The sequence below is a fragment of the Pelophylax lessonae genome (assembly GCF_965119305.1).
Source record: "Pelophylax lessonae genome assembly, chromosome: 8".
In the NCBI taxonomy this organism is placed as follows: Eukaryota; Metazoa; Chordata; class Amphibia; order Anura; family Ranidae; genus Pelophylax; species Pelophylax lessonae.
In genome coordinates, this window is record NC_138775.1 from 149,395,512 (window position 1) to 149,416,053 (window position 20,542).

Here is a 20,542-nt window from a genome sequence, read left to right on the forward strand (position 1 = left end):
AGGGGGGTCGGCAGATTGATCTCCCTCTGAGCAGCACGGCTCCGTCGACAGAACAGAGCCGTGTGAAAGGGGCCTAACTGATCTGAAAAATACTTTTCTACTTTTAACAGGATAAGACTGAAAATCTATTGATAAACCAAACACAACAATATTAATTTTAAATTTTACATAGACCATCAAGAAAACCTTAATTTATGAAGTTCATCAATCTGCATACATTCTCACCCCAATTCAGAAAACCATTATGAATCTTAGCCTATAATTCATATAATTGCATGCATCACTCACTCAATCCCTGGAATTCATAAAGACTTGCGCAGGCAGATTTTGCGAAAGTGTTTCTCATGCGTTCTAAAAGTGGAAAAGAATCTACCAAATTCATATACCTGTCTACAATTTGTAACACTTGAGACACTTTCACAAAATCTGTGAGCTAGTTTTTTTCTCTATACGCCAAAGAGAGTTGGTCTTAATTAGCTCCACTTTTACATTTGGAACATTTAATCTGACACAATATAAAAGTGGCGCATTTTAAAGCTATCTGAATTTGGTGCACAAGTCGCTGTTAAAACCAAAAGTGTCGCAAATGCTTCATGAATTTGGCCCAATACATTAACAAGAGGGATTAACACCAGAAAAGTGGTGCAGCAGCTTTATTGAATTCCCCCCAATTTGTACACAAGCTCCAAACTCAATTTCAAACTGGCAAAGATTCCCATATTACCTGACACAACCTTGGCCTCTGTGTATTCTTTTTCCTGCCACTTGGACACTTTTTATACTGTATGTAAACCCAATCACTAACATCTCAAAAAAGCTTTAAAGTATAACTAAATGCAAAACATGCTTTTTGTTTTCAACAGAGCAGAGAGGGATTGGAAAACATGTTAGGTTCTTATTGCTGTTTGGGTCTATTTGTACAGTTTAGCATTATCACCCAAAGTGAAAGTAAAAGAAAAACTCTATTTATGGGTTATCTCCAGAAACGTAATAGAGGGGAAATCTTACAATGTCAACACTAGTTCTTGTGACCTAGGGGGCCCCAAGGAATTATTTTAATTTGCAAGGATTTCCTATCACTTCCAGTTTTGGCTATGGAACAGGAAGTGAAGGTAAATCTCCCCAATTGGACACAGATAACAAAAAAAAAAAATGTCAGGGGTTAAAATCCTGCCTTACTCTATCAAAAAAAAAGTCTTGCCTATAGTTTTACTCTACTTTAACAGTTAATGTACATTATGTATTCATAATGCTCAATTATAAGGGCTTTTTTTTAATGTTTTTATATATGTAGCTTAACTACTTCCCGCCCACCCACCCACCATCAAAACGACGGCAGAGCGGTGCGGCTCCCGTTCTGGGACGACGTCATATGATGGCGTGACCCCGATCTTGGTAAAGAGCCAATGACTTGGCTCTTTACCCGTGTGATTGGCTTGTCCAATCACAGCCGGTCACATGTAAATGAGGAAGTGCCATTTATTGGCTCTCCTCGCCTCACAATGTCAGAGTGTATGGCAAGGAGAGCCGATCAGCGGATCGTCCTCAAAGGGGAGTCTAGGACAGGTAATCAGGGCACTGATCATCAGTGCCCTGATTACAGAAAAGGTAAAAAACAGTGCCCACAGTCCCTACCATCAGTGCCCACCATCAGTACCAACATTGCCCACCATCAGTGCCCACACACAGTGCCCATAGTGCTGCCAGTCAGTGCCCATCAGTGCCATCCATCAGTGCCCATCAGTGCTGCCAGTCAGTGCCCATCAGTGCTGCCTATCAGTGCTCATCAGTGCTGCCTATCAGTGCTCATCAGTGCCACCTATCAGTGCTCATCAGTATGGCATATTAGTACCTCCTCATCAATGACACCTCATCAGTGCCTATAAGTGCCACCTCATCAGTGCCCATTAGTGCGGCCTGATCAGCGCACATCAGTGATGGAGAAAGATTACTTATTTTTAAAATTTACTGACAGAAAATTGAAAGGGCCCTGTATTGGTGTCATTGGGAAGGTTCACTGTCCTTCATTGCTTCCTGGCTCTAAAGACTCTAAAGGCTCTAAAGACATCAGTGCTTAATCTATAAAAGTAATGAATGACAGGACATCACTCCACCTAAGAGTACTTGCATAGAGCTGCTGCTGCCTGTTGGAATGATTTTCAGCACCTAGAGGCAGGACATGTCTTGCAGCAGTAGGATATTGGAATCTTGTTGAAATACTAGGACAGTTCTGCAGGATCTGGTGCAGTTGGGATCTATGCATTTACAGAAAAAAGCAGCACATGGACATATGATGCCAGTTACCAGATCATGCCAAAGACACCATCTCTTGTCTTTGGTGGCAGGCAAATACTGACTGAGAGTTTTTGGTGGTGGTGGTGATGGTTTAGGAATTTGTCACAATAGCTATTGTATATCCTTCTGATCTTGGTGCCTGTTTTTCTCTAACTCTCCTCCCCCATGCATTGACCCACTATACGAAAATCGAATGATCATGTCTCAAACTGAATTTATTTTCTGCTTTTTCTTATGGTGTGTATCTTACTTCAAACTAGGTAGGCTGACAGAAATCTGACATTTTTGTGAAACATTGTACAGTACTCAGAAGATATGCTGCCCCAGTTTTAAAAAATCATCTTTATTTTTTTTTTTTCTTATAATATGTTTATTAGTTTTCCACAATACAAAACCAAAACAAATTAACAAATTATTCAACCTCTTACATTTTCAATATGCAGCAACCTCCTCCAATCCCAATACCCCCCCCTCCCCCGATTTCCCTTTCCCTCCTTCCATCTCCAGTCCTCCCTCTCCTTATTCATTTTTTAAGCTCCCATTAACTCCATATATTGTATTGTCCTTTTGTACTTTCCCAGGTAGTAGACAATTCTTTCCTCTCTGCCCTTTCGCTACATCGTGGATGTTCCATATTATATCTACTTTTTACTTTTCTCCCCCCGTCTCTTAATGGACACTCTTGTTTTTGCCAAAATTGTAGGATTAAACTTCTCACTGCATTCATTAAGTATGGAATTATTAAGTTCTTATACTCTTTATTGGCTTATCTGTATAATGAAATAAACAGGCCCATGGGTGTTCCAGAATTTCTATGTTTGTGATCTATTTTATCTTTATCAATACTTCTCTCCAGTATTTTTTTTTTATGACATTCCCACCATATGTTTTCTGTTGCTTCACAGCATCTCCAACAATTTTTAGATTTATCCATGCAATATTTATGTACTATATCTGGTGTAATGTACCATCTAGCGAGGCATTTGAAGTTCATTTCTGTTAGGGTGCTGGTGGTAACCTGGCGACAGAGATAGGCCCCGATGTCCGCTAGAGGGCGGAGCTTGGACAGAACCCCCCAAGGTAAGTGACACAGGCTAGCCTGAGGTGCGGAGTCTAAGTATCCACCGGTTTTCGCCAGAGCCTCTAGTGGTGAGGATGGAGTTCGCTGCGTGTGGATACCAGGTCGCGGTCCTCAGGGTCGCCCCACCAGGGGTGAACCGATCAAGGTCCGAAGGCGGGTAAACAGACAAGGGAGATCCGAGAGAATGGTCAAACAAGACGGGATCAGGACGGGCAGCAGACGAGCGGAGTCAGGAACAAGCCAAAAGGTCAACAGGAAATCAGCAGCAAACAGGTCACAGGTTCAGGAACAACGGCAGGAGCTGAAGACAAGACAGCACTGAACCTGTGTGCTGATCCAGCTTAAATAGAGCTCTTTCTAGATGAGAGGGGTGGAGCCGGAATAGCCTGTGAGTCTTAACTCATCCACTGCCAGAGCCTTCCTGACAGGTTCCTAACATTGCCCCCCCCTTAAGGGCAACCTCCGGGTGCCCAACAAGCTCCTTTTTTGTGGATGAGCACGAAAAAATGCTTGGATTAGGTCCGCAGCATGGACGTTCCGTTCAGGCTCCCAGGAGTTATCTTCCGGACCATAACCCTTCCATTTGATGAGAAACTGTAGCTGGTTGCCTCTCTTTCGACAGTCCACCACAGCCTCAACCTCATACTCCACATCTCCATCCACGAACACAGGTTCTGGGGTACCTGAACTTCTACCAGGGAAGTTATCGGGGATCACGGGCTTCAGTAAGGAAACATGAAATATGGGATGGATCCGAAGGGTATCGGGTAGGGATAGTTCATAGGACACATCATTGAGTTTCCTTTTAACTGGAAATGGACCAATAAATCTGGGAGCCAGTTTCTTGGACGGACAGGCTAGGCGGAGATTAGCCGTGGAAAGCCAGACCCGATCGTCAGGTTGAAGAATCAACTCTCCCTTCTTTCTCTTGTCAAAGATCCTTTTGGACGCAGTTTGGGCCTTGGCTAAGGTCTCCCGCAGAAGGTTATTATTCCGGGAAAAAAAGTTGACAGTGTCTTGGACTGCAGGAACTCCGGATTCACATGGAATATCTGGTAAGAAAGAGGGATGAAATCCATAATTAGCGAAGAAGGGAGATTGGCCAGTAACAGAGTGCTTGGAATTGTTGTAGGAAAATTCTGCAAATGGTAACAGGGCTACCCAGTCGTCCTGGACAAAGGTGGTAAAGCACCGCAGGTACTGCTCCAGGGTTTGGTTTGTCCTCTCAGTTTGTCCGTTGGTCTGTGGGTGGTAGGCTGAGGACATAGACAGCTCGATCTTTAACAGTTTACATAAAGCCTTCCAGAAGCGGGACGTAAATTGTACCCCTCTGTCAGAGATGATGTTCCTGGGAATCCCATGGAGTCTTATGATCTCCCTAATGAAGATCTCTGCAGTTTCCCTTGCAGTGGGAGTACCCTTGAGGGGCAAAAAATGGGCCATTTTAGAGAGTCGATCCACCACCACAAAAATGGCAGAGCACCCTGCAGAAGGTGGAAGTTCCACGATAAAATCCATGGCAATTGTTTGCCAGGGCCGATCAGGGATGGGAAGAGGTCTGAGAAGGCCCCATGCCTTACTTCTGGCGGTTTTACACCGGGAACAGGTGGTACAGGAGAGTACATAACTCCTGCAGCTCTCTTCCATGTCAGGCCACCAAAAAGAACGCTGCAGGAGGTCAAGGGTCCTATGGACGCCAAAATGACCGGCCAGAGGGTGATCATGACAGGCAGCCAGAATTGCTGTTCTGACCTCTTCCGGGACGAAGATCTTGTCTTTAACCCATAACAAGCCATTTTTGTGCACCAGGGGTATTCCCGGTGGACCAGGAATGTGGGCAGAGGCTTGCTCAAGACGGGCCTTCAGATTTGTGAATAAAAGTAGGAAGTTCTTTTCGGATAGGATGGTGTCAGGTACTGAAGTTTCCTTCGGGCTATCAAACATCCGGGACAGGGCATCCGGTTTAACATTTTTAGACCCAGGCCGATAGGTGATATGGAATGAAAACCTTGAAAAAAAAAGTGCCCACCGTGCCTGACGGGGTCTCAAACGTTTTGCAGATCTCAGATACTCAAGGTTTTTGTGATCCGTAAAAATAAGAATAGGGTGTACAGCCCCCTCAAGCAAATACCGCCACTCTTCAAGTGCGGCTTTGATCGCCAGAAGTTCCCGGTCCCCAACATCATAATTCCTCTCTGCAGAGGAGAGTTTCCGGGAAAAGAAGGCTATTGGGTGTATCAAGTCCTTGGTTCCCTGTCTTTGGGAGAGGACTGCCCCGACAGCAACTTCAGAAGCGTCAACCTCGAGGAGGTAGGGTAAGGTGGGATCCGGGTGACTCAACACAGGGGCTGACGTGAAGAGCTTCTTAAGGACCAAGAAGGCGGACTGGGCTTCGGGGGTCCATTGAAAGCGAACACTCTTCTTGGTGAGCTGAGTAATGGGAGTGATGATATGAGAGAAACCCTTAATGAACTTTCTATAGAAGTTGGCGAAGCCAACGAATCGCTGCACTCCCTTTTTGTCAGATGGAGGTGGCCAATCCAGGATGGCAGAGACTTTCTGGGGATCCATCTCTATACCCTCTGTAGAAATTATTAACCCCAGAAACGGGATGCTGCTCCGCTCGAATTCACACTTCTCGGCCTTAACATAGAGACCATGCTGACGGAGGCGGCCGAGGACATTTCGAACATGCTCGTGATGTTGCTCCAGGGATGTAGAGAAGATTAGGATGTCATCTAGGTAAACTATGACAAAGATATCCAGCCAATCCCGGAAAATATCGTTCACAAAGTGTTGGAACGTAGCTGGGGCGTTGCAGAGGCCAAAAGGCATCACAAGATATTCAAAATGCCCGAACCTGGTACGAAAAGCTGTCTTCCACTCATCGCCTTCTCTAATACGGACTAAGTTGTAGGCCCCGCGGAGATCCAACTTAGTGAACAGGACAGCAGATCTGAGCCGCTGAAAGAGCTCGGGAACCAGAGGGAGAGGGTAGCGGTTCTTAATGGTAACTTTATTCAAGTCTCGGTAATCGATACAAGGTCGAAGGGAGTGATCCTTCTTTTCTACAAAAAAGATACCTGCCCCTGCCGGAGAGGTGGAAGGACGGATAAACCCCTTCTTCAGACTTTCGTCCACATAGTCCTTTAAAACGTCCAGCTCACGTTCAGATAGTGGGTAAATTCGGCCAAATGGGATCTCGGCTCCCGGGAGCAAGTCGATGGGGCAATCATATGAACGGTGAGGAGGTAAGGTCTCAGCTCCCCGCTTACTGAAAACATCCAGGAAGTCGTGATATGCCTTGGGTACAACAGAACATAAATCAGGCTCAGATTCGAGACAGAACAGAGTTTGGGGGGACTTGGATGGAGCGGGTAGACAGGAGTTCCTGCAGTAAGGAGACGGGAACTGGACGGCTCCTGTGATCCAGTTGATTTGCGGGTTGTGTGCCTGCAACCATGGCAATCCCAGGATAATGGGAAATAAGGGAGATGCGATGACATCCAAACGTATCAATTCCTTATGGCCAGATGGAGAGACCATTGGAAGAGGAAGGGTTTCTTGGGTCACGGGTCCAGACTTGATGTGGGAGCCATCGGCCAGGAAGATAGTGAGGTCCTGGGTCTTGGTCTGGAGAGGTATGCCTTGCTGCCCCGCAAAGGAACGGTCAATGAAACAACTGCAGGCTCCCGAGTCAATGATTGCTGTAACCTGGACGGGTCCTTCTGGGAGTTGCAAAGACACAGGAAAACCTAAGTGGGAGGTGGAGGTAACTGATGCCACACAACTGGAGGGCGAGACTGGCAAAGACTTATGGTGTTTTGCTGCGCAAGAGCGCACATAATGGCCAGCTTCTCCGCAATACAGGCAAAGATTACCCAGCTGGCGGCGACGTCTCTCCTCCGGAGACAAGACAGGCCGCATGACCCCAAGTTGCGTGGGTTCAGGGGCATCAGGCATGGCTCCGGCCGGAGCAGGGCTGGGAGAGACTGCCCCAGCGGAAGGGAAGTGTACAGGAGGAGCTACTCGTGGCAACATCCAGGCTGGCCGAAACTGCTGCGTTGATCGTTCCGCCCGGCGTTCTCGGAGCCGACGGTCGATTTGAATGGCCTGGGAGATCAAATTTTCTAGTGCGTCGGGGATGCCCACCCGGGCCAATTCGTCCTTCAGTGCTTCGGACAAGCCTAGACGGAACTGGTACCGGAGTGCAGCCTCGTTCCAGGAAGTGTCGGAACTCAGGCGACGGAAGTCCGTGACATAGTCTTCTACGGGTCTGCGCCCCTGCTGGAGAACGTGTAGCGCAGCTTCTGCGGTGGAAGATCGCTGTGGATCGTCATAGAGTTGGGCCATAGCCTCAAAAAATGACAATAGAGAGTTCAAATGGGGGCTACCCTCTTCAAGGAGCCGATGGGCCCAGGACTGGGGTCCGCATAGTAGCAATGAAATAACAAACCCCACCTTGGTGGCCTCCAGGGAGAAGGTCCGGGGTTGCAAGGAGAAGTAGAGCTGGCAGGCATTGCGAAACGCTCGGAATTTACCCCGATCTCCGGAATATTTTTCAGGGGTAGGGACCCGAGGTTCCGGTGGCAGCATCACTACTGTGGGGCTGGAGGCCGGTGCTGTGGTTGCGGCAGCGGAGGAGGGAGCAGATGGCGCAGTGGAATCTGCCGTGAGGGTTACAGAGCGTAATCGTCCCTCTAACTGTGTATAGCCATCCTGAAGCGTCCTCACGGCTTGAGACAGGGCTGCTAGGTGTTGGCCGATCTCCTCTAACGGTGAAGCCTCTCTTGCAGGTTCCGACATGGCTGTCTTGTACTGTTAGGGTGCTGGTGGTAACCTGGCGACAGAGATAGGCCCCGATGTCCGCTAGAGGGCGGAGCTTGGACAGAACCCCCCAAGGTAAGTGACACAGGCTAGCCTGAGGTGCGGAGTCTAAGTATCCACCGGTTTTCGCCAGAGCCTCTAGTGGTGAGGATGGAGTTCGCTGCGTGTGGATACCAGGTCGCGGTCCTCAGGGTCGCCCCACCAGGGGTGAACCGATCAAGGTCCGAAGGCGGGTAAACAGACAAGGGAGATCCGAGAGAATGGTCAAACAAGCCGGGATCAGGACGGGCAGCAGACGAGCGGAGTCAGGAACAAGCCAAAAGGTCAACAGGAAATCAACAGCAAACAGGTCACAGGTTCAGGAACAACGGCAGGAGCTGAAGACAAGACAGCACTGAACCTGTGTGCTGATCCAGCTTAAATAGAGCTCTTTCTAGATGAGAGGGGTGGGGCCGGAATAGCCTGTGAGTCTTAACTCATCCACTGCCAGAGCCTTCCTGACAGGTTCCTAACAATTTCTATAATTATTCGTGTTTAAATCCATCGATTAACTAAGTACCATTTTTTCAATTTTCTTTAAGTGTTGATCATCCACCCGTGTGCCCAGTTCCTTCTCCCATTTCTCAATGTATAGCGGTGTCCCCGGACCTTCCAGCATCGTCAAGATCTTATGGATCCAGGTGATGCCTAATATTTACAGAGCTACACATCTGTTCTAAAGGTAAGAGATTCTCTTCCGATTTTATCGGCTGTGGTAGTTTTATGACAAAATGCCTCAGCTGGAGATACCGCCATTCATCAATCAACAACATTTCTGATTCTTTGTTTCAACTCCTGTATTGTGCATATTACCCTAACATTTATTACATCTTTCAACCATGTATTGTCATCTTTTATCCATCCCCTGATATACTCCTCATTCCCGGGGGGGGGGGGGGGGAAACCTTGTTTCTTTTAGTGGTATTAGTGGTGAGTTAAACTTTCAGTTTGCTTTTATATGAATTTTATCCCACTTTTTCAAAACTAGGTGTGTCATTATATGTGTGTTCTAATCTAAATCTCTAAATTGGTTTGCAATCCAAACAGCTTTTCCCAGCTGTACACCACTCATTGTTTCCTCTAGTGCTACCCATCTTTTTTCGCTTTTTTCTTTTGTCCACTCAATTACCTATGAAAGTAAAATTGACTTGTAGTAATTCTTAACATCTGGTACTGCTAGGCCCCCTTGCATTTTATTTTTACATTGTACTGAAAACTGTAAACTTTGTTTTTTATTTTTCCAAATAAATTTTGATATCATTGTTTTTAGGGTCTTGAAATATGCTTGGAGCAGGGGAATAGGTAACATTTGGAATTTATATAATATTTTAGGTAATAAAACTATTTTTACCATATTCACCCGCCCTATCCATGAGAGAGGTCTCATTATTATTCTTTTTATTTCCTTTTTTATTTAGTTGAGAAATGGAATGGAATTTACCTGATATAATTTCCCAAACGATGGTGTAAGTTTTATTCCTAACTATTTTTATTTTGAATTCTTGTTAACAGCGGCTCCAGGGTCAGAACAAATAACTGGGGCGAGAGGGGACATCCCTGTCTAGTTCCATTATGCATTTCAAATGGTGCAGATGAAGCTCCATTTATGTTTACTGTCACTTGGGTGGTTATACAAGGATTGAATCCATTTGACCATCCTGGGGCCAATTCCTATCGTTTCGAGTGTATTCATCATGAACCCCCAATCTATCCTGTCAAATGCTTTTTCCACATCTATAGACAGGAGTAGCATTGGGGGTCCATTTGTGCTGTTCTTATTTAGTAGAAGCAGGGTTCTTACTCCATTTTCCCTACCCTCTCTTCCCGGGATAAACCCCACTTGGTCCGCATGCACCCATTCTACCATTAATGTTTTCATCCTTGTTGTCAGAATTTTAGCAAATATTTTAGTGTCTGCATCAAATATTGCTATTGGTCTGTAGCTTTAGCTCTGGAAGGTCCTGCATCCTTTAGTTAAAGTGGAAGTAAACTTCCATCTCTGATTTGTACCTATAGGTCACATAGCCGGAGTCCGCAGACCCGGAAGGAAGACGGATGAAGATGGAAGCGGCCTCCAGCGGTGACATCGTATTACTAGAATGCTTTGTTTTCAGGTAAGTTTCAAATAATGTGCTAGTATGCAATGCAAACTAGCACATTATACCTTTAAATTGCAGGTAAGGAAAAGGGAAAAAAACTCGCCCAGCGGTTTACAACCGCTTTAAAGTACTCAAGCTGAGTATTAAATTTAGGGACATATTTATCAACATTAGCTTAAATGTGTGTCCCTGGATTTGATTATATTCATCCTACATTTCTGCAGTTAGCAAGAGGTGTAGATGGAGAATGCTAGCGTGGGCAAAAGAAAGTTATTATCCAAATTTGCAGGTGTAAAATATGCGGCAAATGTATGCAGTGAATATTATGGTGTATAGAGCATGTCAAGTCTTTCAAAGAATTTAGTATTGATTCATTCTTATCTCTTTGCCAACTATAAATATCCAATGGGGTCATCATTTGTTAACTTGGGGTCATTCATTTGTTGAGCACCAAAGATCCACTACATCCAGGTGCTAGCATCTGTAGTGCTGCTCATCTAAGCCCACTGTGTAATGTTTAATGTTGAGACAACACGCTCCTGATAGCCCATGTACTATACCGAGACAAGTGGCCTCGACCTAGGCTCCTTTCAGACCACTCCCTCTCACCTGTTTCACTCCATCCATGGGACTTAGTCATAGCGATATGATTAAGCCCCATCGGCAGGGCAAAACATGTCAGAGGGTGTGGCCTGGGAAGAGCTTAGGCTTAGGCCCCTTTTCCTATCAATATAGTACATGGGCTGTCAGGAGTGAGATGCCTCTACATTAAATATAATAAACAACATATGTTCCAAACCTGTTGTACTGGTGACTGTAACAGTTGAATGTAACATACTTTGTGTTGTAGGCTGACAACGGTTATTCACCATACTGCTTCTAAAGAGAAGCAGATATATCATCCTAGGACAGGAAGTGTTTTTAGACTAAACAACACCTCTCCTAATCTACTCATTAGCATGGGCGGGGTGTCCTGTAGTCTGCAAAGAGATGGGAACAAAAGTTACTGATATAAATTCTTGATATGACACTGCAGAGTCCACAGTAACTTACAAGCTCCTTGGATTCTAAAATAATCAAGAGATCTTTTTTAACTTTTTCAACCAATAAACCAAAATGTTTTCAATGGTCTATTAACCATTGAAAGTAGAGTAGGGTTTACATATACTCAAATGCAAGTATCAAATTAGGAATCTGATTTCATTGCGTTTAATTTGTTTGCATCTGGAAAACATTATTTGAAAAATAACATTTTATTATTACATTATGAAACCGCAAGAGAATACCCTCAGGTACAATACACCAGAGTGTTTAATGTGTTCAATAAATGTTTATAATAATTTTAACATTTTTGAAACAAACAAGTAATGGGAAACTGTGGATTCACCAAATCATAGTTAAAATTAGTGAGAGAGCCTGACCTTGAATAATTTTAAATAACTAAAAATGCACCCAGATACAGCGTAAAATAAAGAGATACAGCTAATCATTGCACATGCTATGAGGAAGGAGTAAAGCCGAAACGCGTCAGAATTTGTCATGTTGTCACCGCTATCCATGTTGGAATAAAGTATTTTACTTGGAAGAATACTTTTCGTGTGCCGGCTTTATTCATATAACAATCATTGCACAGTGTTTTTACTCACTTAAATACCTTGTACTTTGTTAAAAAAAAAATTATAGAAATTAGGTTGTGTTCAAGTTTTAAGTGGGAAAAATAGGTTCAATTTAAGAGTTTATCAAAATTAAAATATATTTATTTTTATTACCTGCACAATAAAGTCCAGAGATGTCGTAACTAAATCCAGTAGGACACTGGTCATCAATGTCACCTGTGGAAAAACATTTTGGTATATGTCAAATGTTAAATGACCAATTATGAATTAATATTGATATCTACTGCCTGAAAACATAAACACGTTTTAATCAAATTGTTAAATCTCATTAAAATATAGTTTTAAATATTACTTGTAATATTCTAAAGACTGAACAGTAAAAAAGGGGGTACAAACCTATAGGCATAGAATTGGGGATGTAGTCAATTTTCCTGAATTACAAAAAAAAGTAGGCCTCATCTGGCTTAAACTATTGCAGGGTACCTGTGTCTTCATATTAAACACTGCATTAAGCCCCATTTGAATGTCAGAACTTCAATAAACAGTAGAGGCTCTGTCATTTAAACAGTTGAATGATAGACATAGGTCTTAGCACTCAGAGAAGCTTCATTTAACTTTGGAAAAAAGTTGTGGCCCAAATTTCATCATGGGCTTGTAGTTCAAAGGAAGTTCAGAGGAACACAAGATGAATCAAAGACCAATACAGTAACTTGCAGGCACCACAAGGTGCATTCCAGTATTTTTGGGACCTTGGGAATGTTTAGGTCTGTTTTTCTTTGCTTACAACCCTTTTAGTTGTTGGATTTCTTCAAAGCAGCATCCATGCTTTAAACCAAGTGCCAGGCTTCTTACTTACCTAACCACTTGTCCCCTAAAAGGTTTTACCCTCTTCATGATCAGAGCATTTATGTATGGGTATATGTGGCATTACACCCCAAAACACATTCTGCTATTTCTCCAGAGTATGGGGATACCACATACCACATTTTCAAGGGGCGTTAATTATTCATTGGATTTCTTGACTACCTAAACATTTTTGGATGCCCCAAAATGCCAGAATAGAATAAACACCCCTCAAATTACTCCTTTTTGGGAAGTTGACACACAAGGCATTTGCTGAGAGGCATGTAAAGTCTTTGGAGGATCTTATTTTTTTATTGTAAGCTTTTGAAAAATGAAAACAAGGTTGTCACTTTACTGAGAAACTTCTCACAACTGGCAGGGCATATGTGTCATTACACCCCAAAATACATTCTGCTTCTTCTTCTGATTATGGGGTGAGACTTTTTGGGAGCCTAGCTATGTATGGAGGCCCAATATCCATTGAGCACCTTTCCTGATTACCTATCACAGTTTCAAAGGTCCTAAAATGCCAGGATAGTACAAAGACGGCTCTAAAAACATTACGTGTATGGTCAGCATTAGGAGTTTCTGCCACACTCCTACTGTTGGGCATACATGTAACATGCTTTTTTTCATTCAGCCTAAATAGATATGGATGAAGAAATCTCTGCCAGATCCAGAACCCTGTATCCAGCTTGTGTGGGCTTGTGTGTCCTAGGAGCGCAGCGCTGGCTGAACTGGGTGCATGCGCATTAGGATCTGCACACTAAGCATGCTGCCAGGATATAGGCAGCCAGGTTGGGCAACCACACCACCCCCTCCCCTGTCGGGCTCTTGAGGTGGTATACAGAAGTCCTGATTTCACCTCTGAACAGTAAGTGAATTCAGGGAGAAGAACCAGCCAGATCTGACTTGTGTGTTTACTAAAACACACAGATCTCTGTGCTGTGGTCAGGAGGTTCACAGCCAATGATTTTGCATGCTAACAAACTTGGCAAACCACAGCACGACAACCCAGTGGACTAAAGGAAGAAAAAAAAAACTGAGAGGTCGCTGTACTAACTATGTGATGTTAGCGCAGTGATCTCCCCCCGTTGAGTCCCTTCAACAAAAGCCAGTTGTTGGACCGGGTTCTGATGGACAGGCAGCTGTACACACTGTCCAAATGTTGGCTGGTTCCTGTTAAACAGGCCGATATTCGGATCATGTGTACTCAGCATTAAGGCTCCGTTCACATCTTGGCGTTCCGGATCGTTGGCAGAATCGCCACGATTCTGCCTGCAATCTTAAATCACGGCAAATTGCGGGACACCGTGCGATTCCCGTAACTTCCAATGGCACCCCAAACGCTGAGCGATCTGGCAGTGATTGTCGTCCGACGAATCACAGTAAAATCATGCAAACAGAATCGTGGGATGCCTGTCACCCAATAAAAGTACAAGAACTTCTGTTGGGCGTCAGGCGTCATGCGATTCTGTTTGCGTGATTTTACCACAATGCATTGGACGACAATCATGGAAAAATCGAGCCGCGGTTGGGGTGCCATTGGAAGTGACGGGAATTGTACAGGTGTCCTGTGATTTGCCATGATTCAGGATTGCGGGTTGAATTGTGGCGATTCTGCCCACGATCCGGTACGCCAACAGAGCCTAAGGCTAAGCCCTGGCAACTGCTATTTTTCCAAACATTTTCTCAGTAGACACTAGTGACATTCTTACTGAACAGAGATTTAGTCAATAGAAAAGCAATCAAAAGTGCTACCTCACAATCTAAGAAAAGTATCTGAAGAGTACACTATTTCTAAAAGTAGGAGGAATAAGAGCTGCTTAGGCAGTTGAAACAAGGATTTTTTTTTTGGGAGCAGCTTGATTACTCATAATGAAGAAGGGGTAGAGAGGGAGGAAATGTTTATGTATGGATGCGTGTGAGCACATGGTTGCACACACATGTCCTTTATGTCTTGCGAATGTTTTTATTTAATTTTTTTTCCCTTGTTGTTTGGGTAATGCCACCCTTATGCCCTATGTTTATGCCTATGCCCCTACTGTCCTAGTGTCATAGGCATATTGTTATTGATATGGTGTGATGCCAGAAGCTCAATCAGCGAACAGCCACTATATGAATTTTTCTTTTAGCGGCTTTCTCCTGCGTGGAACCATGTTTTTGTATCTTTTTTTTTTTACCACTTACTACCTGCTATAAGCTGGGACATATTCAAATTTTACATATGGCCCGAATGACACAACTATTATTAATGTTTAATATAAAGTCATGGAAGCAGCCCCAAACTCTAAATAATCATAAAAAGTTTAGATGTAAAGTCTCTGAAATTAGCCCCATTTGAATGTACACCAGCCATCCTGGGAAGTGGCAAGCAGCAAAGTATATAGGTTTAAGTATCACTTATTACCTTTTATACATATTATATTTGAACAGTATCATATGGAAGGATCGTGAAACATCTTTTATGCAAAAAAACCCCGTAAAAAGTTGCCTATAATTTTTTAGCGCCAATTTTTGGCCTGCATCTGGCGTTTGAAGATAATTTTGTAGTTGTTTATTTAGTCAAGCCATAATTTATACACATTTCTTCAAAAAATAGAAACCTATATAGAAGAGACCATAAATCATTCTAACAATAACTGATAGAACTCATAGGACAACCATGGATTTCGTTGGAAATGCATGGACGGGTCTTATGACTGAAATTGAATCTACCTGTAACATCCCGGCCAAGGACGATATAAGCCTAAACCAATATATTAATACAGTAAAGAGACTTATTAAAAAAAAGTCAAATCTATATTGGCATATAGAATTTTTCTTGAAGTATATACAGGCAAATGTATGCCCTATGGGTCTGAGGATTCATCTATTCCCCTCCTTCGATAATGCTTCGAGCGAGTTTAGAACTTTGTGGGAACGTATTCTAACCAAATGCAGTACCGACTTGTGCCAGCTGTTGGTGTCCCAATACAAATTGGACCTAGCTACTTTGGACACTGAGTTATCATCTTTATATACTAAGAACGAGAATCTAAAAAAACATATACATTACGAGGCAAGATGGAAGGAGGTGAAGGAGTATGGAATCAAACTTAATAGGGATATCATTGGTAAAAAACAAACTAAATTTTTAAAAGATAAGATGGCCTTCACGGAAGGCTATGCTTACCGATGGCCGGGACCCAATAGTTCAAGGCGACCCTGCTATTCGCGAGGCCCCCGTGAACAGATGTTGAATACAGGTCCAAGGGAAACTGACTGGGAATCAGACTCGTCTTCGATCTCCGCACAATCTAATAGATCCAAAACATCGATTAGATCTAATCAAGATACTAGACCCAAAACAGACATGGCGACACGTAAACGAGGACAACAGGAAGGAGCCAATTACACACCACGCTCCAAAAAGCGACCCGATGAAACTTCCAAATTTCAACCATTAGGAACTGGGGGGACTCAAATTGGACAGACTGTTCGATCTGTCGAGGCACTCACACAAGATGGTTTGGAAGCACAGGACCCTTATTTGGGACCCCTGGCTCTCCAAGCGATACAAATGTTGCAACCCTTATCCACTAACACTAATCCAAGTAATCCATCCACACAGGATTTCACATCTAATTCTCAAACACATTCACTAGGTGCTGCGGCACCGGTTTTTTCTAACACACTACCTTTAAATATACCCAGCACTACCTCTCTTAGACAAACCACTATTGATGGCCACTTTGCAGCTTCACAGGCCCAGGCCTCAAATTTTCCCCTGAGCACATCACTAAGCCTTCCCACCTAAAATTATCGATCATTAACTTAACCCCTTATCACTTCTCCCCCCAAGAACAAGAGGTCCTTGAACTTGGCCTCACGTTCTGTCCATCTACTCCTATGGATAGATATGAGACCATAAAGGACGTCTATATGTTCATAAGGAACTTGACGTATAAACATATCTACGACCCAGAAAGACAACGCAATACACAAGATAAAGAAATTTCAGAAAAAATAAAACATTATACAATGCAAGAATTCCGTGTTCTACGGGATCTAATCTTACTATTGGAGGAAGGCAGTCTTCCGGATTCCCAGTCCCCCGATCAACCTATACAAACAAAGACAGTAAATCCAAGACAGGTCCCCTTCAAACCAAAATCCAATAATTTCCCTGACTTGACTACAAATCCTAACCTTTTGGCTTTTCTGACCACAGTGGTAGGTGAGATTAAAAATTGTGAGTAGGGTTGAGCGGACACCTAGATGTCCGTGTTCGACGGGTTCGGCCGAACTTTAAAAAAAAGTCCGGGTCCGTGTCCCGGACTTTTACCGAACTTTTCCCGGACACCGAACCCCATTGAAGTCAATGGGGACCCGAACTTTAAGGCACTAAAATGGCTCTAAAACACCAAAGGAAAGGGCTAGAGTGCTGCAAATGGCAGCAAAACGTAATTAAGAGCATGGCAAGTGCTCTGCAAACAAATGTGGATAGGGAAATAACTTAAAACAACAAAAAAAAACAGAAAAATAAAACAATGTTCTTCTTCATCTCTGAAGGACGAGGCCCATATGGAGTAGGAGGGAGGTTGAGGTGGTGGTGGATGTGGCGGTGACATAGGCGTGCGCACAGGGTGTGCTGGGTGTGCCTGGGCACACCCTAATCACCTAGGGCACATAGCATTGCCAGTGAGGAGATGGGAAAGATCTCCCTGGGACCTGCTCTGCTCTATTTCTCCTTGCCTACAGGTACATGGCCCCGATACATTACTCTCCCTGCTGGCAAACACATGCATGTGTATTTCAACTTTGGGGTGCACACCTTAATGCAATAGGCTGCGCACACCTATGGGCGGTGTAGGTGGAAGCGGCGGTGGAGGAGGACCAGGGCCGGATTAACAGCATCATGGGCTTGGTGCTGAGGATTTTGAAGGGCCTTAGGGCCGTGCCTTGCCATGCACCCAGAGGAGGAAGGGTGCAGCCATGCATGCCTAATTCAACATGGGATGCTGTCTCTGAAGCCCATAAACACATCCATGCATCGCCAACTGTCCCTCCTTGTCCGGCCTTCACGCTGTGTGGGGAGGTTCTGAGGGTGCTGCCTGGGGAAGCGAGCATAGAAGCCAGACTTCTGTGTTTACAAGTGACAGAAGAGCGGTAACAGTGAATATGGCCAACCCGGGGCCTATATAAAAGGTAGGGGCCTGGAGCTGCAGCTCCAATAGCCCCTACATTAATCTGGCCCTGAGGAGGAGGACGAGGTAGCCAACACTGCTTCTTTTCACAAATTTTAAATGAGGGTACACCCCAAAAGAGTGAGAAAGAGCAAAAATGGAACAATGGGTGGGTAAGGTCGGTATCCATTGCTATTCTGCATAAGGTACGGAAAAGTCCCGTGGGATCCATGCCTGGTTCATTTTAATGAACGTGAGCTTGTCCACATTGTCTCTGGACAGGCGGCTGCGCTTGTCTGTTATAACGCCCCCAGCCGTGCTAAATACCCGTTCAGATAATACACTGGCTGCAGGGCACGCCAGCACCTCCAAGGCGTAAAGGGCAAGCTCAGGCCATGTGCCCAATTTGGAGACCCAGAAGTTGAAGGGGGCAGACCCGTCATTCACTACATGTAGGCGTGTGCACACATACTGCTCCACCATGTTGGTAAAATGCTGCCTCCTGCTAAGACGTTCCATCTGAGCTGCTGGTGCTGCTGTTTGTTGTGGCGTGCTGACAAAGCTTTTCCACATTTCGGCCATGCTAACCCTGCCTTCTGAGGTGCTGGCGGTGCCCTGGTTGCGTTGGCGACCTCCTCCTCCTCCTCCTCTGCCTTGTGCTTCCACTGTGGCCCCGCTGTCAGATGGGAATGCCAGCAGCATGGCGTCTACCAGCGTGCGCTTGTACTCGCGCATCTTGCGATCGCGCTCCAGTGAGTGAATTAAGGACGGTACGTTGTCCTTGTAACGGGGATCCAGCAGCGTGGCCACCCAGTAATCAGCACAAGTTAGAATGTGGGCAACTCGGCGGTCGTTGTGGAGACACTGCAGCATGTAATCGCTCATGTGTGCCAGGCTGCCCAGAGGCAACGAAAGGCTGTCCTCTGTGGGAGGTGTATGGTCCGTGTCCTCTGTATCCCCCCAAGCCACGCACCAGTGATGGCCATGAGCTGGCCTGGGTGCCACCCTGCTGTGAACATGGTTCCATCTCCTCCTCCAGCTCCTCCTCCTCCTCATCCTCCTCATCCTCCAGAACTGTGCCCCTGCTGGACAATTGCGTCCCTGGCGTTTGCGTGTGCAGGAACCCACCCTCGGAGCCCCTTGCGAATGACTGCCCTGAAAGCCTTGGAAATGTTACCTCTTCATCCTCCTCCTCCTCCTCATCCTGTGCCACATCCTCTTCCATCATCGCCCGAATTGTTTTTTCAAGGAGGCATAGAAGTGGGATAGTTAAGCTGAGAACGGCGTCATTGCCACTGGCCATGTTGGTGGAGTACTCAAAACAGCGCAACAAGGCACACAGGTCTCGCATGGAGGCCCAGTTATTGGTGGTGAAGTGGTGCTGTTCCGCAGAGCGACTCACGCGTGCGTGCTGCAGCTGAAACTCCACTATGGCCTGCTGCTGCTCGCACAGTCTTTCCAGCATGTGCAAGGTGGAGTTCCACCTTGTGGGCACGTCACATATGAGGCGGTGAGCGGGAAGGCCGAAGTTACGCTGCAGCGCTGCCAGGCGAGCAGCAGCAGGGTGAGAACGCCGAAAGTGCGCACAAACGGCCCGCACTTTCTGCAGCAGCTCTGACATATCGGGGTAGTTTTTAAGGAACCTCTGCACCACCAAATTCAGCACATGCGCCAGGCAAGGGATGTGCGTCAAACCGGCTAGGCCCAGAGCTGCTATGAGATTTCGCCCGTTATCGCACACCACCAGGCCGGGCTTGAGGCTCGCTGGCAGCAACCACTCATTTGTCTGCTGTTCCATGCTCCTCCACAACTCCTGCGCGGTGTGTGGTTTGTCCCCCAAACAGGCAAGTTGTAAAACTGCCTGCTGTCGTTTACCCCTGGCCGTGCTGAAGTTGGTGGTGAAGGTGTTACGCTGTCCGGATGAGGAGGCGGTAGAGGATGAGGAAGCGGAGTAGGAGGAGTTAGGAACAGGAGGCAAACTGAAGCGCCCTGCAATCCTCGGTGGTGGAAGGACATGCGCCAAATTGCTATCCGCCTCAGGCCCATCCGCCACTGCATTTACCCAGTGTGCCGTTAGGGAGATATAACGCCCCTGACCGTGCTTACTGGTCCACGTATCCGTAGTTAGGTGGACCTTGGCACAGATGGCGTTGCGCAGTGCACACCTGATTTTTTCCCCCACTTGGTTGTGCAGGGAAGGGATGGCTTGCCTGGAAAAGTAGTGGCGGCTGGGCACGACGTACTGTGGGACAGCCACCGACATAAGGTTTTTAAAACTGTGCGTCTCCACCAGACGGAATGACAGCATTTCAAAGGCCAATAATTTTGAAATGCTGGCATTCAGGGCCAGGGATCGCGGGTGGGTAGGGGGGTACTTCCTCTTCCTCTCAAGTGTTTGGGAGATGGAAAGCTGAACGCTTCCACGGGACATTGTGGAGATGGTTGTTGGTGACCCAGGTGGTGGTGTTGCTGACAGATCGTCTGTTTGCGGGGTGGCAGGTGCCGGTATCACTACAGATGTGGCTGGAGCGGCCGAGACTGCAGCAGAAGAGGAAGCAGGATGAGCCAGAGACG

General features: G+C 45.5%; 1 protein-coding gene across 1 annotated transcript in view; it reads right to left on the reverse strand.

Moving 5' to 3' along the window:
- The window catches only part of HMCN1 (hemicentin 1), a 452,754-nt gene that overhangs the window by 28,860 nt on the left and 403,352 nt on the right, over positions 1 to 20,542 (reverse strand). Inside the window, exon 98 of the mRNA XM_082265585.1 lies at positions 12,111 to 12,173. Within this exon, the coding sequence (XP_082121711.1) occupies positions 12,111 to 12,173 (63 nt within the window). The remainder of the gene's footprint in view (positions 1 to 12,110; positions 12,174 to 20,542) is intronic.